Consider the following 17,769-nt stretch of genomic DNA (forward strand, 5'->3'; position numbering starts at 1 on the left):
GCAGCCCATAATTTCCTGAGTGAAACAGTTCGGCTGAGCTCTGAATGACAGAGTCAGGCATTTGGATGCTTATCTTGCTTCCAAGTGTTCCGAGGTTCCTCATTTCTCACTTATTGCACAATGCCCCAATCTCACTGGGAAGGTGAGAACTGGATCAGAAAGAAAATATAATTGCTTTTTTTTATTAGCTTATGATACAGTCCCGCCCTTCTGTGTTGCCAGCTTACCGAGTTATTCACAAATGATGATATACATAGAGGGAATTATATAATTATCAGCCTATAATTACAGGTATATAGATATATACATCCCCCTGGAGGAGAGCTTGGCTTGGCACATACCTGCTTGTAACGCTGAGTCTTTAGGGAATTCATGCCCATTTTAGGTAGAAGATTATTTATTTATCAAATGCTTGAGACATTTTATGAAAAACGAACCCAAAAGAATCCTTTGATTCTTTTTAATAAAGTTCATAAAGTAAGTAACTGAACAGATCCAGGCATGCAGGAGCAAACGCTCTTGTGCAGAGCAAAAGCAGAGACGTTTCTCAATCGTGGTAAATTATTGGTAGCACAGCGTTGGCAGTCAATGAAGAGTTTGCAGCAGCAATGCTGATTTGTTGAGGGAAGATGCCAGTCTTGGCACAGTGATCAGAAGCCAACACTGAGAAAGCCAAGTCAGTGCTGTATCCCCACAGACACCTTCTTTTCTTCTTTTTTTTTTTTTTTTTTTGAAAGCTTTAGACAAAATTAGTTTATCTTATGATGCTGCTTTAATGCTGTAACCATAGATAAACCCTATTGCCTTCCCACTCTGTTTCAATGCCTCATTTTGTCATCGGGGCAGATAGTGATTCTCAGCTGATATAAATCAGCAAAGCTCCACTGATTTTTAACAAAGCTGTGCCAGCTTCTGCTAGCTGAGGGTCTGCCTGGATATTTCTCTAGCTGTAAAGCAAAGAATCCAGCAGGCAAAGCTGATGTAAGTTGGATATTTTTTTTGGCTGTTTTTTTCTTTGTTGTATCTTGCAAATGCTGCTCTCATTCATAACTGCTTGGATGCTTTCAAGTCTGTGTGCAAGAGTTATGGGGCCTAATCTGGCTCCTACAATGGTGCAAATCTAGGGTAGCTCTAGTTAACTCAAAAGCATTACTCAGAGGTATTGCACTGCTGTAAAAGCACGGTACTTGTGCAGAACAACTGATCTGTAAATCTCATGATGTGCTCAGGATCTTTCCAAGAGTTTATTTGCAAACAAACAAACAAAAAGAATCATCGTGGCTTAACAGACTGATTCCAGCCCGTGGAAAACGGACTGAGCCTCTGCCAGGAATAAACTGTAGACACTTGCTAATTACAATTTGTGGCCAGCTTACAAAGTTCAGTAAAGGAGAAAACTGCCCCATTCAGATCCTCTCTCCCAGTTTGATGACATCACTCACATCATTATGCTGTGATATGCCAGATGGGAAAATTTGAGGTGGGGATGAAGTGAAAATCCCGGTTACACCTTTTCTCCAGGCTATTTGCCTCTCCATCATTTTACAACATCACAGAGAGTCTCAGACAGTTTGACTCTGCCATCCCCAGCTGGTTTGGACCAAGCAGATAAATGCTGAACCATTAAGAATCGATACATGTTTCCACCATTGTGACAGGTTATGCTGCAAGTAGCTAACCTTACTTTTATTAGTTTGTTTAAGCTCGCTAGTACATTTAAATAGAGAGGGAAGGTAATAGTATAAACTCTGTAATTTCTGTTGCCTGGGAAAAAAAAAATAAAAACAGCCCTGCATCAAATGCTTATTGAAACTGAAACATATGTATTAACATATGGCAGAATTTCACTTACTGTATGTTTTAGTGCAGAGCTGATGAGGAAGGCATCTGTGCTGAGAGCATCTGAATGGAGGCTCAGATAATGAGCTGAGCTCAAAAAATACACTCTGAAAGGTTGGGATGTGTCAAAGTGCCCTGCAGTTGATTTGTGTCAGAGCTGAAAGAATACACTCGAGTGTCTGCACAGGTACATGGCTGGGTTTTCCTTTCTGCATCAGGGTCCTTCAGAGCCTTCCTCTGCTGCTGGGGGCTCCTGCTTTGGAAGTCCTGGACAATTCCTAACCCGAGACAAACGATTTAGAAAGACACCAGAAATGCTGACACAACTTCTACTTGGAGTGTAATCAAGGGCTGTTACAGAATTGCTGTTTAACAAAGAACAGGTTAATTGGAGAGCCAAAACATCCAGCTCAGATCTGGGTTTGAAGTTCTCTTCAGGGCAGCAGCTCTTTGGAGCTGGGGTTTGGTTTTGCAGTCCCTGCAGACGGGTCCAGTTGTGAGCACAGCCTCTGTCCTCAAACAAGACACTGAGGAACAAGAGTGAACTTCCCAGGCTGATCCTCACCCCAGTCATACAGACTTTGGAGTTTTACACCAAGCCAGGTATTTTGCTTCTGAGATGCAGAAGTGCAGCTGTGAACCATTTCTCCTGCTCAGAGTGATGTAGGGTTTCAGCAAACTCTACAAAGACTCTCAGAGGCTCTTGCTGCCAACTCCTGATAATATTGCTGGGCTCTACAAAGCCACATTGTTCTACACTTATTTACTGGAAGTAAGATATGAGGATACCAGGTGTAATTGCTTTACTGCCTTAAGGATAGAAGTCAGTCTTTCTGATTTGACCACAGTAGGACACCTGCATCGCTCAACCACGGCTTACCTGGCTCCTGCAAGATGCTTTCAAAGCACCCAGTTGCTACCCAGTGACCCAGAAAGAAGTTTACCACCTACTCACAAACCCTCATTTTGAAGTACTGTGCCTCTTATTTAATGCAAGGAATCTTAAGGTTCTTCAGACTGTGGGCTGTGTATTAAATGTGTGAACCACTTGTGTGTAGCATTGTGCAAATCACATCTTTTCATATGAAACTGTACTCCAGGGATAATTCCTTAAAAAAAAAAAAAAGTTATTATTGTGACCAAGGAAAGGTATTTAACAGGTGTACATTGCTTTTCAGGGAAGCATGAAAGCTTCCAGGCATGGAGCTTAGGGACCTGGTTTCATGGTGGGCTTGGCACTGCTGGGTTTACACCTGGATTCAAAATTCTTTTCCAACTTAAATGATTCTCTGATTCTGTTAAACAAAGAAAATCAGCTGGCATGACTCAAACTGTCTGTTTCTCTGAAACACCAAAAAAAGTGATGCAGAGAAGTCATCTCTCTGTACACATCAAAATTCCATTTTCTGACAAGCTTTGAATCTGTTGAATTTCCATTTTTACCTTTACTGGGGAAAATTCTGGAGGTCCTGTCATGAAGAGATTTCAGTTTGTGGCCCTGGAACATGAATATTTTTTCATTTATTTATTGAACTCCACCCAGGTACAAACTTCTTCAGAGGAAGGACAGGTTGTCTAATTTGGGGTAAAGCTACACAAGGGATGTCTTGTTCCTGCAGGGGCAAATGCCCTGGCTGAAAGCATAAATGTGATGCACTCCCTTCAGTTGTTGAAGATGGCATTAATCCTCTCCTCCTCCTCCTCCTCATCCTCCTCCTCCTCCTCCTCCTCTGCTCAGTCTCTGCACTGGAGGTCACCTCCCACAGACACGGCACAGACAGGAGATACCTGCCTGCTTCTCCCCAGCTTTGAGACAAAATCAAGGCAAGTAATTTCAGCTCTTTGAAGGCAGGTTTGTACTAAAGACCTGGAATTTATGCTGAAGTGGCTGACACTAATATAATTTGGGGGATAAGGGGTAGCCTTTGGCAGCAGACACTGAGTTGTATCATCGTCAGCCAACGCAGGAAGATTTTCCAGAGCTTGTCTCTTAACACCTTGAATAAGCCCCCGACTTAAATCCACCTTGATTAAGAGCAAAATAGATTATGTATACACAGGAGCACACAAAATAATATTTAAATGTCTGTTCAGGTATGTAAATAATGTTCTGAATAGAGTCTTGGAGTTCTGCTCTCAGTGAGGCAGAACCATTTGGCACAGGCCTGGACAGTGAGCTTGGCTCTGCTGGGTCCCAGACCACTGCTTCAATCACAAGACTATTCCCCAGTGTGGATTTGTCTATCCCCTATGTCTTTTCCATCATCTCTAAACTTGAGTGACTCCTATGACTAATGTGATTGTAAGTCATAAAACATTAAGTTATGACACAATCAAATCAAAGCCAAGAAATTCATAGTTAGGGTGTAGGCTACATTCTTAACTCAAAACTAGAAAAGCAGCATTACAGGGTAAACAAAAGGCTGAAGTGTCAGCCCTCATTTTTCATTTTTGGGCTCTTATCAGTTTGTATCAATTTAAGCCTTTTTTAAATATGTAATTTCTTTGACTTATTTTTTTTCCCTCTAGGAACTGAAAATTATTCTGCTTTGAGGTCTGGAACCTGCCATACAATAAACACTACTTAATTGGGACATGCTTAATAGGGATGGCCACTTTAATGGGACATCTCCTAGGGAACCTATTTATGTTAATGAGACTGAATGACAATGACTGTTTCTTAAGTGGGGCAACAAAAAGGAAGAAACTCCACTTAACAGGGATGCACTCAGCTGTTACTAGTTTGTTAAGTGTTTAACCAGGTGTTAAATAGGTCTAAAATTCTGAGCTTCCATCTTTTAATTCAAAACTGGAAAATTAAAACATTTACATCATGATGAAATGTAGTGTTATGATCTGTAAAGTGGTATTTAGTGTGAAGTAAGGGCCAGACTTTTAGAATAGAAGTTCTCATCTCCAAAGAGAACCTCTTTCTCCAAGCGTGGAGCTACCTGTAGATTGGATTTGTTCAGAGATTCATGGCAAAAGGTAGCAGTGAACCCCATTTGTTCTATTTATGAATCCTGTATTTTACCCTCTCACCCCAAAATCTTTCCATGCTGTAGTTTGAATAATAAGATGGGAGCAAAAAAAAAAAGAAATTAAAAATAGGAAACCTTCTTAATTCTCAGTGACCCTAAGGTCCCTAAGATGATGTCTGAAGACTTCCAGGAGCCTCCAAAAGCCTGTAAGGCTGAAGGTTATTACCTCCCTGTAGCTCTTTTGTGTTGTGCTGTTTCCTCTGTAAATATGTATCCACGTTTCAGGGGGGGAACAAGAGACCATGTCAAGAAGTTGTCTGAAAAACAAAAATCCCGTCTTAGACGACAGCTATATGAATTTGGGGACTCTCCCAGGCAAACCAAGACATCTGATTATGCCATTGTATCCTGTTTGGCAAAGGAGAGAGTGAAGGGAAGTGATAGACATGAGGGGCAGATGGAGTTTGCCTAATGTGTCTGTTCTTTTCTTCGCTGCCTTTTCAATTTAAGAATGTAGCAAAATAGCAGCTGCTCATAATTTCATGAATCAAGAAGTATGTAAATTTCAGCTACAAAATTTGTTGCATAGTTAGACACACACACACACACACACACACAAAGAAGGGGGAAAAAAAGGAAAAAGATCTTGCTTGCATCTACAACTTTCTTAATCTGGCATGCAAATTTAGCTTTCAGGCCTGGTTTGCCTCTCATTTAGGAGTGAACCCGAGTGGCTCAATCGATTTTGCTGCCGTCATGTAGGATAATGCTGTGGGATAATGGTGAGCCTGGCATGAAAAGCTCCTTTCGTGCCCCTGAACTACCACGGGGGGTTTGTGCCCTACCTCTGCTGCTGGGCTGCAGGTGGAGGGAAGGAGGGAAGGAGGGAAGGAGGGAAGGGGTTGTGGTGGGAATGTTTCCCTGAGCAGGGGCTGTGAACAGGTACCTGAGGACGCTGACAAGCCCCACAGACCAAAATGGGAATCACTCCCCTCATGTTTCAGTCCTTAACAGCCCCCAAATTAAAAGATGGAAAAAGTGACTGGAAATGTATCATCCACATGTATGAAACACTGCTCAGGAGGGGCTGGGATTGGGGCCTCCACACACCATACAGCTGGTTCTAGTTTTCAGACAAGATTTACTAAACACATGTAAACCGTGCGTATCTGTTTGAATACTTTTTGTGCAAATAACTTCCTCTGTGGTCAAGCTGTTCCTTTCAGATCCAGGCTACAGATTTGTGCTTTACACTCACCACTTTTTTACCCTTGGATTTCCACCAGTATCAGTTCACACTCAGAATATGAAACTGTGAAGGAGGGAGCTGAGCTTGGCAGCAAGAGGCAGGAGCATTTACAGCACAAAACACTGAGCAAAACTCTTGGTAAAGGGCAGGAATCATCCCTGGCTTTGCTCCATCCGAGCCAGTGGGGCAGATCCTGAGCAGCTGTAAACAGCCACACGACTCCACGTTCCACAGGAGCTGCAAGCATTTATATCACTTGGCCCAACAGCCTCTTGCAGAGATGTAACATTTCACCAGCTCTGGTGGGGTTCCTCCTGATTTATACCCCCCGAGCGAGCAAACAGAGCCAGGGTCTTTCTTCACCAATTAAAAGTGCCCCACAATTATATCTGCCAAGTGTCATGAGTTCCAACTCTAAACACAAAGCAACAGCTGAAACTGGATATGAAGAAGCAGGAGGGCAGAGTTTTATGATCAATGTTTTATTGGAATCATATAAAAAAGAAAAGCATTTCACATATTTCATGGAGGTATTTTATGTGCAAATTTAATATGAATCCTCTTCTTGTTAAACTCTTACGTGATCTATGTACTTCAGTATATAAAACACACTATAGGACAACTATGAACAAGTTTATTAAAACAGCTTGGGCTCCTGTTGACATCACCAACCGCACAAGTGCTTGCTCAGGGTTGTTGTGATCTTATCAGTCTCTCCTTATATTTCAGGTTACCTACTTGCTCATTTTCCCTATATGTCTTTCATTGTTACAAGAATTCAACTCCTGGGCAGATCTCACAGATAAATCTACTTGTCTGTTTGGGGAATATGGCTCTACTTCTAATTTTGCAGACTTCGTTCAGGCAATACTCCCTCTGACTGCAGGGATTTTTGCCTGAGTAATCCTTTCAGAATTGGACTCTCCGTGATTTTCATTTACTCAACAGCTTGGCATTACATCTGTAAAATATTAGCCCAGTAATGTAAAATATCAAATTAGATTTATGCATTAATCTAACCTATATATGAAGCTTGATAGTCAGTTCTGTTACACTGCATTATTGCAATTCCAGGCATTCTGTGTCATTTCACATTTATTCTGATGATGCAAGAGAACCAAGGAGTGAGACTGATAGATCAAATTTGGTAGCCCATGCATGTGAAAGGCTGAAACTTTGAACAAAATTTAAAACCAATTCCCACTTTCAGATAAACCAGGTAAGTGCTTTCCTATCAATTACATAGGAAGAAGAGCGCACACAAAAAGCTAATCTGAAATAATCAACAGAATAATAAGCTACTAAAAAGGAAAAAGCAGGTCAAAATAAATAGCCAAACTGCAAAGTATTCTCCAAAAATCCTTGAAAAGGACAAATAAGCAATTGTTTCTTTTCTGTGTGACAGTTGCAGTCTGAAAAGTAAAAAATTAGTCCTTCATACGTGTTCATAAACCGCATTTATAAATACTTCACACAACTAAATTATATTTGTTTCCTCCAGGTTGGCTGCCCTTGAACATTTTTCTCCTTCTTGCAGTTTTAAATTTTTCATATAATCCCTTCATGAAAGCAGGTCTTATGCCCACAGCCCTGCTTCAGCAGCCAGCCCCACACAGCAGCCACTTAAGAACATGTTAAACTAAAGTTTTGTGTGTGCTTTGGTACTTTTAAAAACCAGATTCTTGGAGACAACCCACCAACACGTTATTCTTACATCTTAAAGCCATTTACTTCCCTTTATGGATGCTTTCAATTTGTTTTACTCTTGTTGGGCCGAATCCAGCTTGTTATTTACAGAAAGAACACAACAAGATTAATAGGATGTGGTCTGCACTAGCCTACACCCCTGGAAATTCATAGTGATCCCATCAATTCCGTATAATTTCTTTGGATTCATAGCAGGTTACAGCCTCAATCCAGGATAATGCCAAGCAGATGCAGACAAGGGCCAGCACATAAATGTAGAGAATCATGGCCAGAATAAATTGGATCTCTTTATTCCAAAGAAGAAGGTAATGTTTAGATACAAAATATTACATCGATTTTTTCCCCCCCTGTTTGGTAATCTGTCACCATCTGGACACCAAATAGGAAATGATGCAACACTGGGGGGAAAAAACCCAATTTATTTCATAGATGTTACTAAAGAAAGACTGGATTGATGTGCTACCCCAAGCACTTTGGCTCACTCGTGTGTCACAACAAGCACAGGTATGCTCTCTTCAAACAGGAGGTTCTCCACACCAAAATGTTTCCTGTGGGACACAGCATCAGTTTTGCCAGTGTATGGCAGCTGCAGTGAACTCAGGGCTTCCTCTAAGGGTGTCTATTTTCTCCCTCTCTGCATTAATCTAGAATTAGATTCGCATGCAACCACCCCAAACACAGTTGTGTTTGCAGAAAATCACAGTTGTGCTCAGTCACAGACTTCGTGTTTCTAAGAAAAGACGTGCTTCCCAAAATGAAACCTCACCCTCATTATTGGAGGACAAACCACCTCAGACACCCAAACCACCACAGATCACAATACAGGTGCCTGTGGGGGTCCCACTGAGGGGTGCGATCACCAAGGAGGGGACAGCGGGACCAGAAAGCCCAGCTGGAGGAAAGGAGCAGAGGGACGCCCCCTTCTTCCGTCCCACGTGAAATGTTTGTGATTGAAAGTGAAAGAAAAACCTTTCTTCTCTTTCCTTTGCCAAGGCAGCTCAGCTCTGCACTCACCACTTCTGTGGAAGGGAAGGAGAACTGGAGGTGAGGGAGCAGCTCTGAGCTGCTTTATTTATACATTTCCTCCTTCTCCTCCCTGCTGTTTCCCTGTCCTGCAACCCTTGAGGTGCAGCGCCCGACAGCCACCATGAGATTTTGATCTCCCAGTGACCACTGGTGCTGTACAGAATGGAGAAACTGAGGGAGGATCCAGGGAGTTGTTTCATGTCACAAAAAGCCCTGTGCCAGCAGCCTGTTCCCAGCCACAGTCACTAAACCAGCTCTCCTGCCACTGGGAGAGCAGCACAGACAAATAGAGTAAGCCCAGGTGATGTTCAGAGCACAAAAAGGCATTTAAACTAATAATGCAGGCTTCAGCTCCTTATTCTAAAGTAATATGTACAACATTGGACCTAAAGATTCAGCGGAAACTGGAAGAAATACCTGGGTGGGACAGAGTTAGTGGAGGGGAAAGCAAAGCCAAAATGGACCTGAGCAGGGAGGGAGGTGGGAAGAGCAAGAAGCTGAAGTGAGGAAGTGGCTGCATGAAGTGGGTGAGGGTCCATTATAGGAATAGCAGGAGGTAAATACCACCAAAAAAAAAGGATGTGCAAAACCCAAAACCCAAACCTCTAAGAAAAACCAATAGAAGGTAAAAAACATGAAAGTTTTCAAGTGAGAAGAAAGGTGGGAATTTTTCCTAGGAACATAACCTACTAACCTGTCTTCTGATCCCTTTAAAGGACAGAAAAGAGAAATTCCCAAATCAAGACCAGCCTAAGTTAGAGAGAAGAGTGTTGGATGGAGTGTGAGGCCAGAGAAGGACTCGATGTGCCTCCCATCCAAAAAAATCCTGGCTCTGATACCATCCTGTGTATGGGATATAGGATGAGAAGCCAAGCACTGTTCTGACAAATTAAAACTGGTGTCAACCACACCCTGAGAGAAATTCAGTATCAAACTTATTCACTCCAGCTCCAGGGAGTGCATAACCCAATCAGTCCTTTCCTCCTCTAATTCCCTCTGCTGTTCCAGATGTTGGCCAGAACATGACCATGCATCTGGATGGAACATTCAGTGAGAAGAGCAGCTATTTGACAGAAATGTTGTTGTGGGAGCTCTTTTGGGGTCTTCAGTAACTCCTGCTGCACATGGCAGAGACACCACTGCAGTCATCCCATGTTTGTGTTGGTGTGGGTTAATCCACAAATCCTCAAGGAAGATCTGTTGTGGGTTGTGCTGGATCCTCATAAACACCTTCAGTTATACAGCAAGTAACCACACCACGCAAATTTACTTTGCTTTGAATTGTGGCTGTTTTCCCTGCCCTCTGTGAGAATTGCTTTCTTCTCTTCCACCTACCAGAGTGCATCTGTGGCTGTGCAGTGCTCACACAATAACAGAAATCATGGGATTTTGTGCTTGGATCATGTGTGCTGCCATCTACATGATTTCTGCTAAAACTTTCCCAGTTTACCAAAGAAGGTGGGAATTGCCACATTGGTTGAGAAACCAAGGGTCCATCCAGCTGAGAGACCACAGCTGGACACCCAGGTGACCGTGTGCTGGCATTGGGGATACTTCTCCCTGCTGTTCTCCCTGTTTCCAACCATCTTCTGCTCAGGGGCTTTCCTGAGCTTCTACATATCACAGTGTCCACATCCCTGGCAAAAACCTCAGGCAATTTATGTGCTGCAAAACCCCTGGCTACTACCAGAGATATAAATCAAGCCGAATTAGAGTCATTGACAATAATTGGGGGGAAAAAAATCTGCTATTTGGAAGACATATACGAGTTTTGATCTTAATTTGGACTAAATCTCCCAGGAACATAAATTATCTGTTTGGCTGTCTCTGTTCCCTGCCATCCCTACGGAATCTTGCTGTGCACAGAGCAGTAAAGGACAGACAGCACAGCTTGCTTTGCTCTCAAACCCAGTTTAAGGTGAACAGAGGGGCACTTCCACAATGGAGAGGGATGGGATTTTGGAATGAGGAGCTCCTTTCCAGCGGGCACAGGCACGTGGAGCCAGGCAGCCAGGGACAACAGTCAGCTGAAGAAAATGCAAAGATGAGAGCCATGAAATGAGGAGGGAAGGGGCTGGGCAAGGAGCAGATGGGGTACAGAGAGGAGGAAGAACAGTTCTGTACAGAGGGGTACAGTTCTGGAGGGACTCTTTTAGGGGAACTGATAGAAATTCAGGAGTCAGTTTACATGAAAATGAGAAGAAAAATACACAAGAATCCTTGGAGAAGAGACCCAAAAGTTACAGGTGCTGGGAGAAGCAGCACCTCATCTTTCAGCATCCTGGCCAAGAAAATCAGCCAGGTTCATTAAGGCAAAGAGAAACCTAAGTCCAGTGGTCAAAACCAGACTCATCATCCAAAATCTCCTCATGAATGCACACTGATGCCCAGGGGAGCAGCCATACTAAGGAACTGCTCCCAGACAGTTTGGGACCTTTGGAATAAAGGTCCATTTTCTTCAGTATTCCAGATGATGACATGAAGCATAACAAGAGCAATTGCCTGTGATGGCCCAAAGTGCAAATATGTCCATTAAAGAGCTGTATCAGTGAGATTTTATGACATTAATAAGTAACAAATTTTAATGTGATTTTCACCCAAATCCTAGAAAGAAATCTGTACAACATACTTACAAATATTTTGGATGTATCAAGCATCACTAGTTACTGCCATCATTTTAGATTTAAACTTCAAATCCACTGTGCTTCCTTTTTCAGTACTCTATTAGAGCCTGTTGAAAGAAGTTAGCATTTACACAGATCAAATCTAACTTTAGAAAAACCTTCCTCAAACGAACAGATGAGAATGATTCTTCAAAACAGAATAACCAAAGAAAATTTTATTCTAACCATCTTCTTGCCAGGGTGCACCCAATTTTTCAAGCTCCCTCTCCCATCATACACAGGTACATTTCAGCAGGAACACAAAGCACATTATCGCTTGCTCCAAGCAGCTCTGTAGCCTGCAGGATCTTTGCAGAATCCAGCCCGAAGAAATGCAGCACTTTGAGAAAACAGAGCTGTCAAGCAAGATTTCCTTGGGCTTGCTGCCACACAAAATGGCAAACAAGGGACTTGATCCTGCATGGAAGACAATAGGAATTATAGGTGCTCAGTGTTTGTCTTCTGGCAGAGTTAAGGTTTCTCAGTAATTCCCCAAATCAGCCGTACTGCTTTATACTTATCCAAAATTACATAGCTAAAAGCTTTGGTATGTAGCCACAGAGCTTTTATTTCAAATTGGCAATAATGTAACTTCTGCAAAAAAAAAAGACTACAATAATGTTAAAAATATCATAAAATGTTATTTATATCAGGATACATTTGTTACCCCATATGACAATCACTCATATTTCTTGACAGATATAAACCTCCGCTTAACACATTAGTATCATAAATATTACCAGATATAACACTGTAATTTAATACCTACCAAATGTATTTTAAAATATTACTCAATTTAAAACTTTGGATTTTAACCAGATGTGTTTCCAGAAAATGATTCAGGTCAGATGCTTTTTTCTTTTCCCTTTTCTGTGTGCGCGCGTTCAAAGCGGAGCGTTCCTATGTGATTTATTGTGCCATGACTGTGTGCCCCGAACCTAAAACAGCACCACGATACTTCATCCTTGAGGCTTACACACCTGCAGTCCAAACTAACAAGAGAAAACATCTACATGGCACGGCAGGAGCCTTTGAAATGTCTTTTTGCAGTTGCCTGGACACAGAACAGACTGGTAGAACAGGGAGGCAGCGGAGAAAGGGTGAAGATAGGAACTCCAGCCTCTTTCATCTAGAAAGGGGGGACCATGGAGAGATTAGAGGAAAGGATTTTGATTAGATCACTGGAATGTGAAATGATGCTTCCCAGGATTAAAATCCTATTTTAGAGCTACCAAACCGGTTACGGCGTTAGTCAGAATTTGGAGGCTCACGCAGCTCCATCCCTGCTCCATCCCCGGCTGTCACTCCGAGCACCCCGCACCCTCTCCCCAGAGCTGGGGGGACCCCAGCCAGGCACCCCAAACTTCCCCAGCATCATCCCAGCAAGGAGCTGCCCTCCCTCAAACCATGGCACATGTGGGGGAGAAGGAGTTTCCTTCTCCAAGGGCATCCCTGGGTCCAGCCCCACAGCAGTCGTGTGACGGCTCTTGGATTTCGGTTTCATTGGGTCCCCAGTTTAGATCACTGTGTAGAGAGATCTGACATTTTCATCACCAAATGCCATTAGTTTTTTTCCCAGTACAGCCAACCAACAATCTGAAGGTCTGTAGTCGTCGGGCTGATCATTACGTGGAACCCATTAACATAAAACCCGCCATCGCAATTAGTATCTTTGTAAGCAGCAGCCTCAGCAAAAAGTGGAAATGGAGGCTGAAATGATGGTGCTCTTCCAAAGGAGGCCGGCAGCAGATTGGGAAATAATCTGTGGCAATTGCTCTGCCGCCGTCTCTGCCGTAACTTCTCCAAAGACAGGCAGAGCCATTTCCAAGCAGTCAGCCCACGGACTTGAGCGAGCACTAAATTCACTCAGTGATCAAATACAGTTTGAGAAAAAATCTACAATCACTCACTTGGAGGGGGGGGGGGGGGGAAGAGATATTTTCCTTTCAGAGATGAAGTGCAAAACAGCAAAAGTAGCTGTATTTGGAAAAATACCGTGCAGCTTACTGATTCCAGAGGGGACAGGTACAGACTGTAGGTTTGCCCATTTCCCAGTAAAAACAGGGAATGCTTTCGAGGGGGGCAAGGTATCTGCAGCCTGTTTGTGTACACTGGTTTGTTTTGTTAGGAGATGAGCTTGCTAAAATGTTCTGTGCTTTTCAGGAAGGGAGCAAGGAAAATGTTCGTATTTATAGCAACATTATTGTTTAGAACAAAATAAGTTATTTCATCCTTTTAATCTCCGTTTCTATGGATATCCTGCGCGGGGTTGGGATCTGATTTTCCAACCTCCGTGCGATCCGTCCCCCCTCGGCAGCGGCCGGCGACACCGGCCCTGGCAGGGAGCGCCTGTCCCCGCTAAAGAAATCCCGTTCCAAGCGCTCCCGGACCGCCCCGGACACCGGGAACCCGCTGCCCCCGATGCACTTTTTCATTGTTGTTTCCCCTAAACTCTCTGCACTTGGCTAATTTTAGCCCCGCGGCTCCCCGAGCGGGTTCCCCCCCCCCCCGCCGCCGCTTCGGGCACCATTTGCCGGGCGATGCGCTGCCACGAACCCGCACCGCGCCCGCGGGGGCTCCGCACCCTCCCGCACGGCGCGGCCGTCCCCGCACCGCCCCGCATCCTCCCGGCCCGGCATGCCCGCACTGCCCGGCCCCGCACTGCCCGGCTGGCCCCGTATCCTCCCCCGCCCCCCCGGCCGTGTCCGCATCCCCCCGGCCCCGTATCCCCCCGCTCCGCACCGCTGTCCCCGCGTTCCCCCGCCCCGCGCGGCTGTCCCCGCATCCCCCCGCACGGCGCGGCCGCGCTCTGCGCGCTTTTCTCCGCATCCCCCGCGCTGCCGGCGCCGCCCCCGCGTGTCCCGCGTCCCCCCCTGGCGCGGGTCCCCCGCGGGCGCGGGGCGGGGGGTGCGGGGTCGCCGTGAGCGCGCGGGCGCGGCGCCCCTTCCCCCCCCCCCCCCCCCCCGCGAGCGCGCGGGCTGAGTCCGTGTTCCGGGCGGGCTCCAGGCCGGGATTTGGGCGCTCCCTGCCCGCCTCCCTCCCCCTTGCCCCCCCGCCCCTCCTCCCCCCTCCCGCCGGCTCCCTCCCTCTCTCCCTCCCTCCCTCCCCCTCCCTCCCGGCTCCTGAACTCCAGCCCCTCTCTCTCTATCAGCCGCTCACTCTGTCTCAATATGTCTCAAGATGGCGGCCAATGTGGGATCGATGTTTCAATATTGGAAGCGCTTTGATTTACAGCAGCTGCAGGTCAGGCTCCCCCGCTCGCCGCACCGGCCGGGCCGCGCCGCCGGACCCCCCCCCTCCCTCCCTTCTCCGCCTTCCCTCGGGCCCGGCCTCCCCCTCCTCCTCCCGCTGCCGGCCCGCGCCGCCTAAAGGGAACCCCCCGCTCCGCCCGGCCGCGGCGCTCCGCTCCCTCCGCCCCCCCCGCCATCGATCACCGGCCCCATCGGAAATTGATCCTCTTTGTTCAATTCATCGATCAGCCCAAGATGGCGCCGGAGCCGCCGCTGCCGGGGCCGCCGCCGCTTCGCCCGCTCCGTCCCGGGCTGCTCTTTCCCCGCTCCGCGCTCCCCCCCGGCGGCGGGGCCGTGCGGGGCGGCGGGCGCGGCGGGACTCCCGGCGGCCGCCGCTCATCCCCCGCCCGCCTCCTGCCTCTCCCTCCCCGCCGCTTGCCCCCTTCCCGCCGCCGCGTCCCCGCCGCTTTTCCTCCGCCGGGAGCCGGGGAAAGTTTACCGAGTGCTGGGACTTTGTGTGGGGGCGCCGGGCGGGCTGGCGGTGCAGGCGCGGAGCGGCGGGGGCTGGGGGCGCTGTGGTGCCGGCCGGGCGGGCGGGCGCTCCCCGCCGCCGCCGCGGGGTGCCGGCCCTCGCTCCGCTCCGCTCCGCTCCGCCGGGCGCGGGGCTCCGGCCGCCGCCCTGCGACCGCCGCGGGCACCGCGCCGGGCCGCGAGGGGAGGGGACGCGGGGGGATCCGCCGGGAGGGAGGGAGCGAGGGAGCGGCGGAGGGTCCCGCGGGGTGGGAAGGGGCGAGCGCCCGGTGCGCGGAGAGGGGGGGGCTCGGGAGGGCAGCGGCAGCGCCGAGTGCGGGGAGGGGCGCGGGGGCATCCCGGCCGGCGGGGGCATCGCGGCGCATCTCCCCGCGGCGACGGGAGGGCACGTTACATAATTCACGGGCTCTCCAGCCTCTCCTGCTGTCCAGGATCTGACAGATGAGCGGAATATTGATGCTTTTACTGTGCTGGCTCGGGAGAGCCCAGAAGTGCCGTTTCCTGCGAAGGAAAGTCCTCGCAGACCGGCCTCCCTCCCCCTGCCCCGGGGGAGCGTCCCTGGGGGAATTGCGGCCCCACGTTTTAATTGAGTTGCCGGGGTACAGATAAGGCCGGGGCGGGCGGGGGGGTTGTCAGACGCTGTATCGGTGCTGCTCCCGCCGTGAATGGGGTTGCAACACGCGTGTCTCCCAGTTGATTGGCGCAGGAAGGCGCTGCCCTGCCTCTCCAAACCCGCCGCTGCCTCCCGTTTAAATAAATTGGCTCGAAAGCCGGCGGCTGCCCACCCTGGCCCCCGTGGAGGCGGCGTTGGAGCCGGCCGGAGGCTGCGGCAGGCGGAGGGATGGTGCGCTGATGCTGGGCAGAACCGCATTCCCGCTGGAGGTGAGGGGATGCTGGCGGGGGGCCGGCAGCGGGACCCGGGTCCTGCTGCCCTCCCCTCTCCTCGGCCGGGCGTGCGGGAGCGATGCTAAAAATCCCACCCCAGCAGCCCCCGAAACGGGAAGTGCTGCGTGGGATCTGTGCTAGGAGGCTGGTCCCTTCCGACTTTCAGGTGCATTAGGAGGTGGGGTAAAGTAGCGTTTTGTTTCAGGTTTCTGTGTCGTCTTCCACCCCCTTTCGCGTTTTATTATTTCTTTTAAAGGTTTTGGATTAAGGTAGACTTGGCTGAACTTTGCTAACTTGAAAGGGTTCTTAATAGTGACCCGGAATACCTACAGGAATACAGAAAATGAGATCCAGATGTAGAATTGTATAAAATAAAATGGATTAAATTAAGATGTAGTTAAACAAGGTCTGACATCTCTAATTGTGGACTTTTGCTTTTGCCTCTGTGTACGTGTGGCTGTACTTGCTTAGCATAGGAAAATAAACGCTCTGAACATCGCTGCTGTGGCGTTACATTTAACGGTGAACAAGTCTAAATATTGCCTGTAAAAATAAAGCCTTCAGAAATGCTTATTGATTAAAACATATTATGCTAAAGTATCTATCATGTAAATTAAATTCTAAAATGTAATGAACACAGCCAAATGGCATTTTGATAGATTGTTCTATTCTGTTTTTAGTAAAAAATAGCTCACTTTTATCATAATTTAATTTCTGTGCATACTGCAAAACCTGTTGTGGAGTATCACTGTACAAACCTTAATCTCGTTTTTGCAGACTAAATGTGACAGTCTGACTTGAACAGCTTGTAGCTTCTCCTTTGAAGCATTCTGGTAACGCCAGCTTAGAGTTGTTTGAACAATATTCATTACCTGCTTTTGAGAACTGGTGATTATTTATCCCCGCTGCGGATTGAGGCTGTTCACCTGTTGGCAGGTTCACCAGGCAGTCTGTGAGCACCACAGAGTTTGTTAACTTTGCACGCAGCCTGTCTGCAGAGAGTCCTGGAGTGACCAGGAAGGGAGAGAGTACCTTCCTCCTTATGCAGAATAGTTAATTTGTTTCAAATTAGCTTTTTATTTTTTTTTTTACCCACCCATCTGCACGAAGAGGTAGTGTAATATTTACTCCCACTTGCAGATGAGGCAATGTGCTATAAAAACTATCGTTACCGGCGATGAAGTTGAGTCCCACAGAATTGTCCGTGCCTCCCTCTATCCCCGTCCTGCACTTGTACTGACGTATTTTGAGCGTGGAATTGTAGAAAATAAAAATACTTCCGTGTACGCTCTGTTCCAGCACGAAAGCCTGGAGGATTTATGCTTAACACAATTCCACCTGAGCCCTGTGAACTCCAGCTCATGTAACTCAGGGTGTGCTGGCTCTGTCTGTGTGCAGGAGAAAGTTGTGAGGAGCTGGGACTGGGCAGTCCCGGATCGCTGGCAGCGAGCGCCGCGTACCCGGCTGCTCCCAACTTCCTCTTCCACCTTCTGTTGGAAGGAGACGTTTAACTGTTGATGAGCTTCGACCTGCCTTGTGATATTAAGCAGCAGATTTCTCCAGATTGTATCAATATTAATTAAAAACAGAGCCAGGAACACTTTAGGGTCTGACTTTTTAAATTATTTATTTCCTCACGCTAAATAACCCCTTGTTTA

At 47.1% G+C, this 17,769-nt stretch overlaps 1 protein-coding gene and 1 long non-coding RNA gene across 9 annotated transcripts in view; both read left to right on the top strand.

Moving 5' to 3' along the window:
- Window positions 1-895: 895 nt before the first annotated feature.
- LOC138120507 (uncharacterized) lies at window positions 896-11,304 on the top strand. Its single transcript, XR_011155877.1, has 4 exons — window positions 896-981; window positions 3,578-3,663; window positions 4,369-5,223; window positions 5,850-11,304. It is a non-coding gene; the product is annotated as an uncharacterized lncRNA (long non-coding RNA).
- A 3,272-nt stretch (window positions 11,305-14,576) lies between these two features.
- Window positions 14,577-17,769, top strand: part of CUX1 (cut like homeobox 1) — a 271,185-nt gene continuing 267,992 nt past the window's right edge. For 4 of the 8 annotated variants that reach the window (XM_069033261.1, XM_069033258.1, XM_069033259.1 and 1 more), the window contains exon 1: window positions 14,577-14,708. In XM_069033261.1, the coding sequence (XP_068889362.1) occupies window positions 14,646-14,708 (63 nt within the window). In that variant the 5' untranslated portion in view covers window positions 14,577-14,645. The remainder of the gene's footprint in view (window positions 14,709-17,769) is intronic. The other 4 variants (XM_069033253.1, XM_069033256.1, XM_069033255.1 and 1 more) reach the window with 1 other exon arrangement.

The sequence above is a fragment of the Aphelocoma coerulescens genome, chromosome 19 (genome assembly GCF_041296385.1).
Source record: "Aphelocoma coerulescens isolate FSJ_1873_10779 chromosome 19, UR_Acoe_1.0, whole genome shotgun sequence".
In the NCBI taxonomy this organism is placed as follows: domain Eukaryota; kingdom Metazoa; phylum Chordata; class Aves; order Passeriformes; family Corvidae; genus Aphelocoma; species Aphelocoma coerulescens.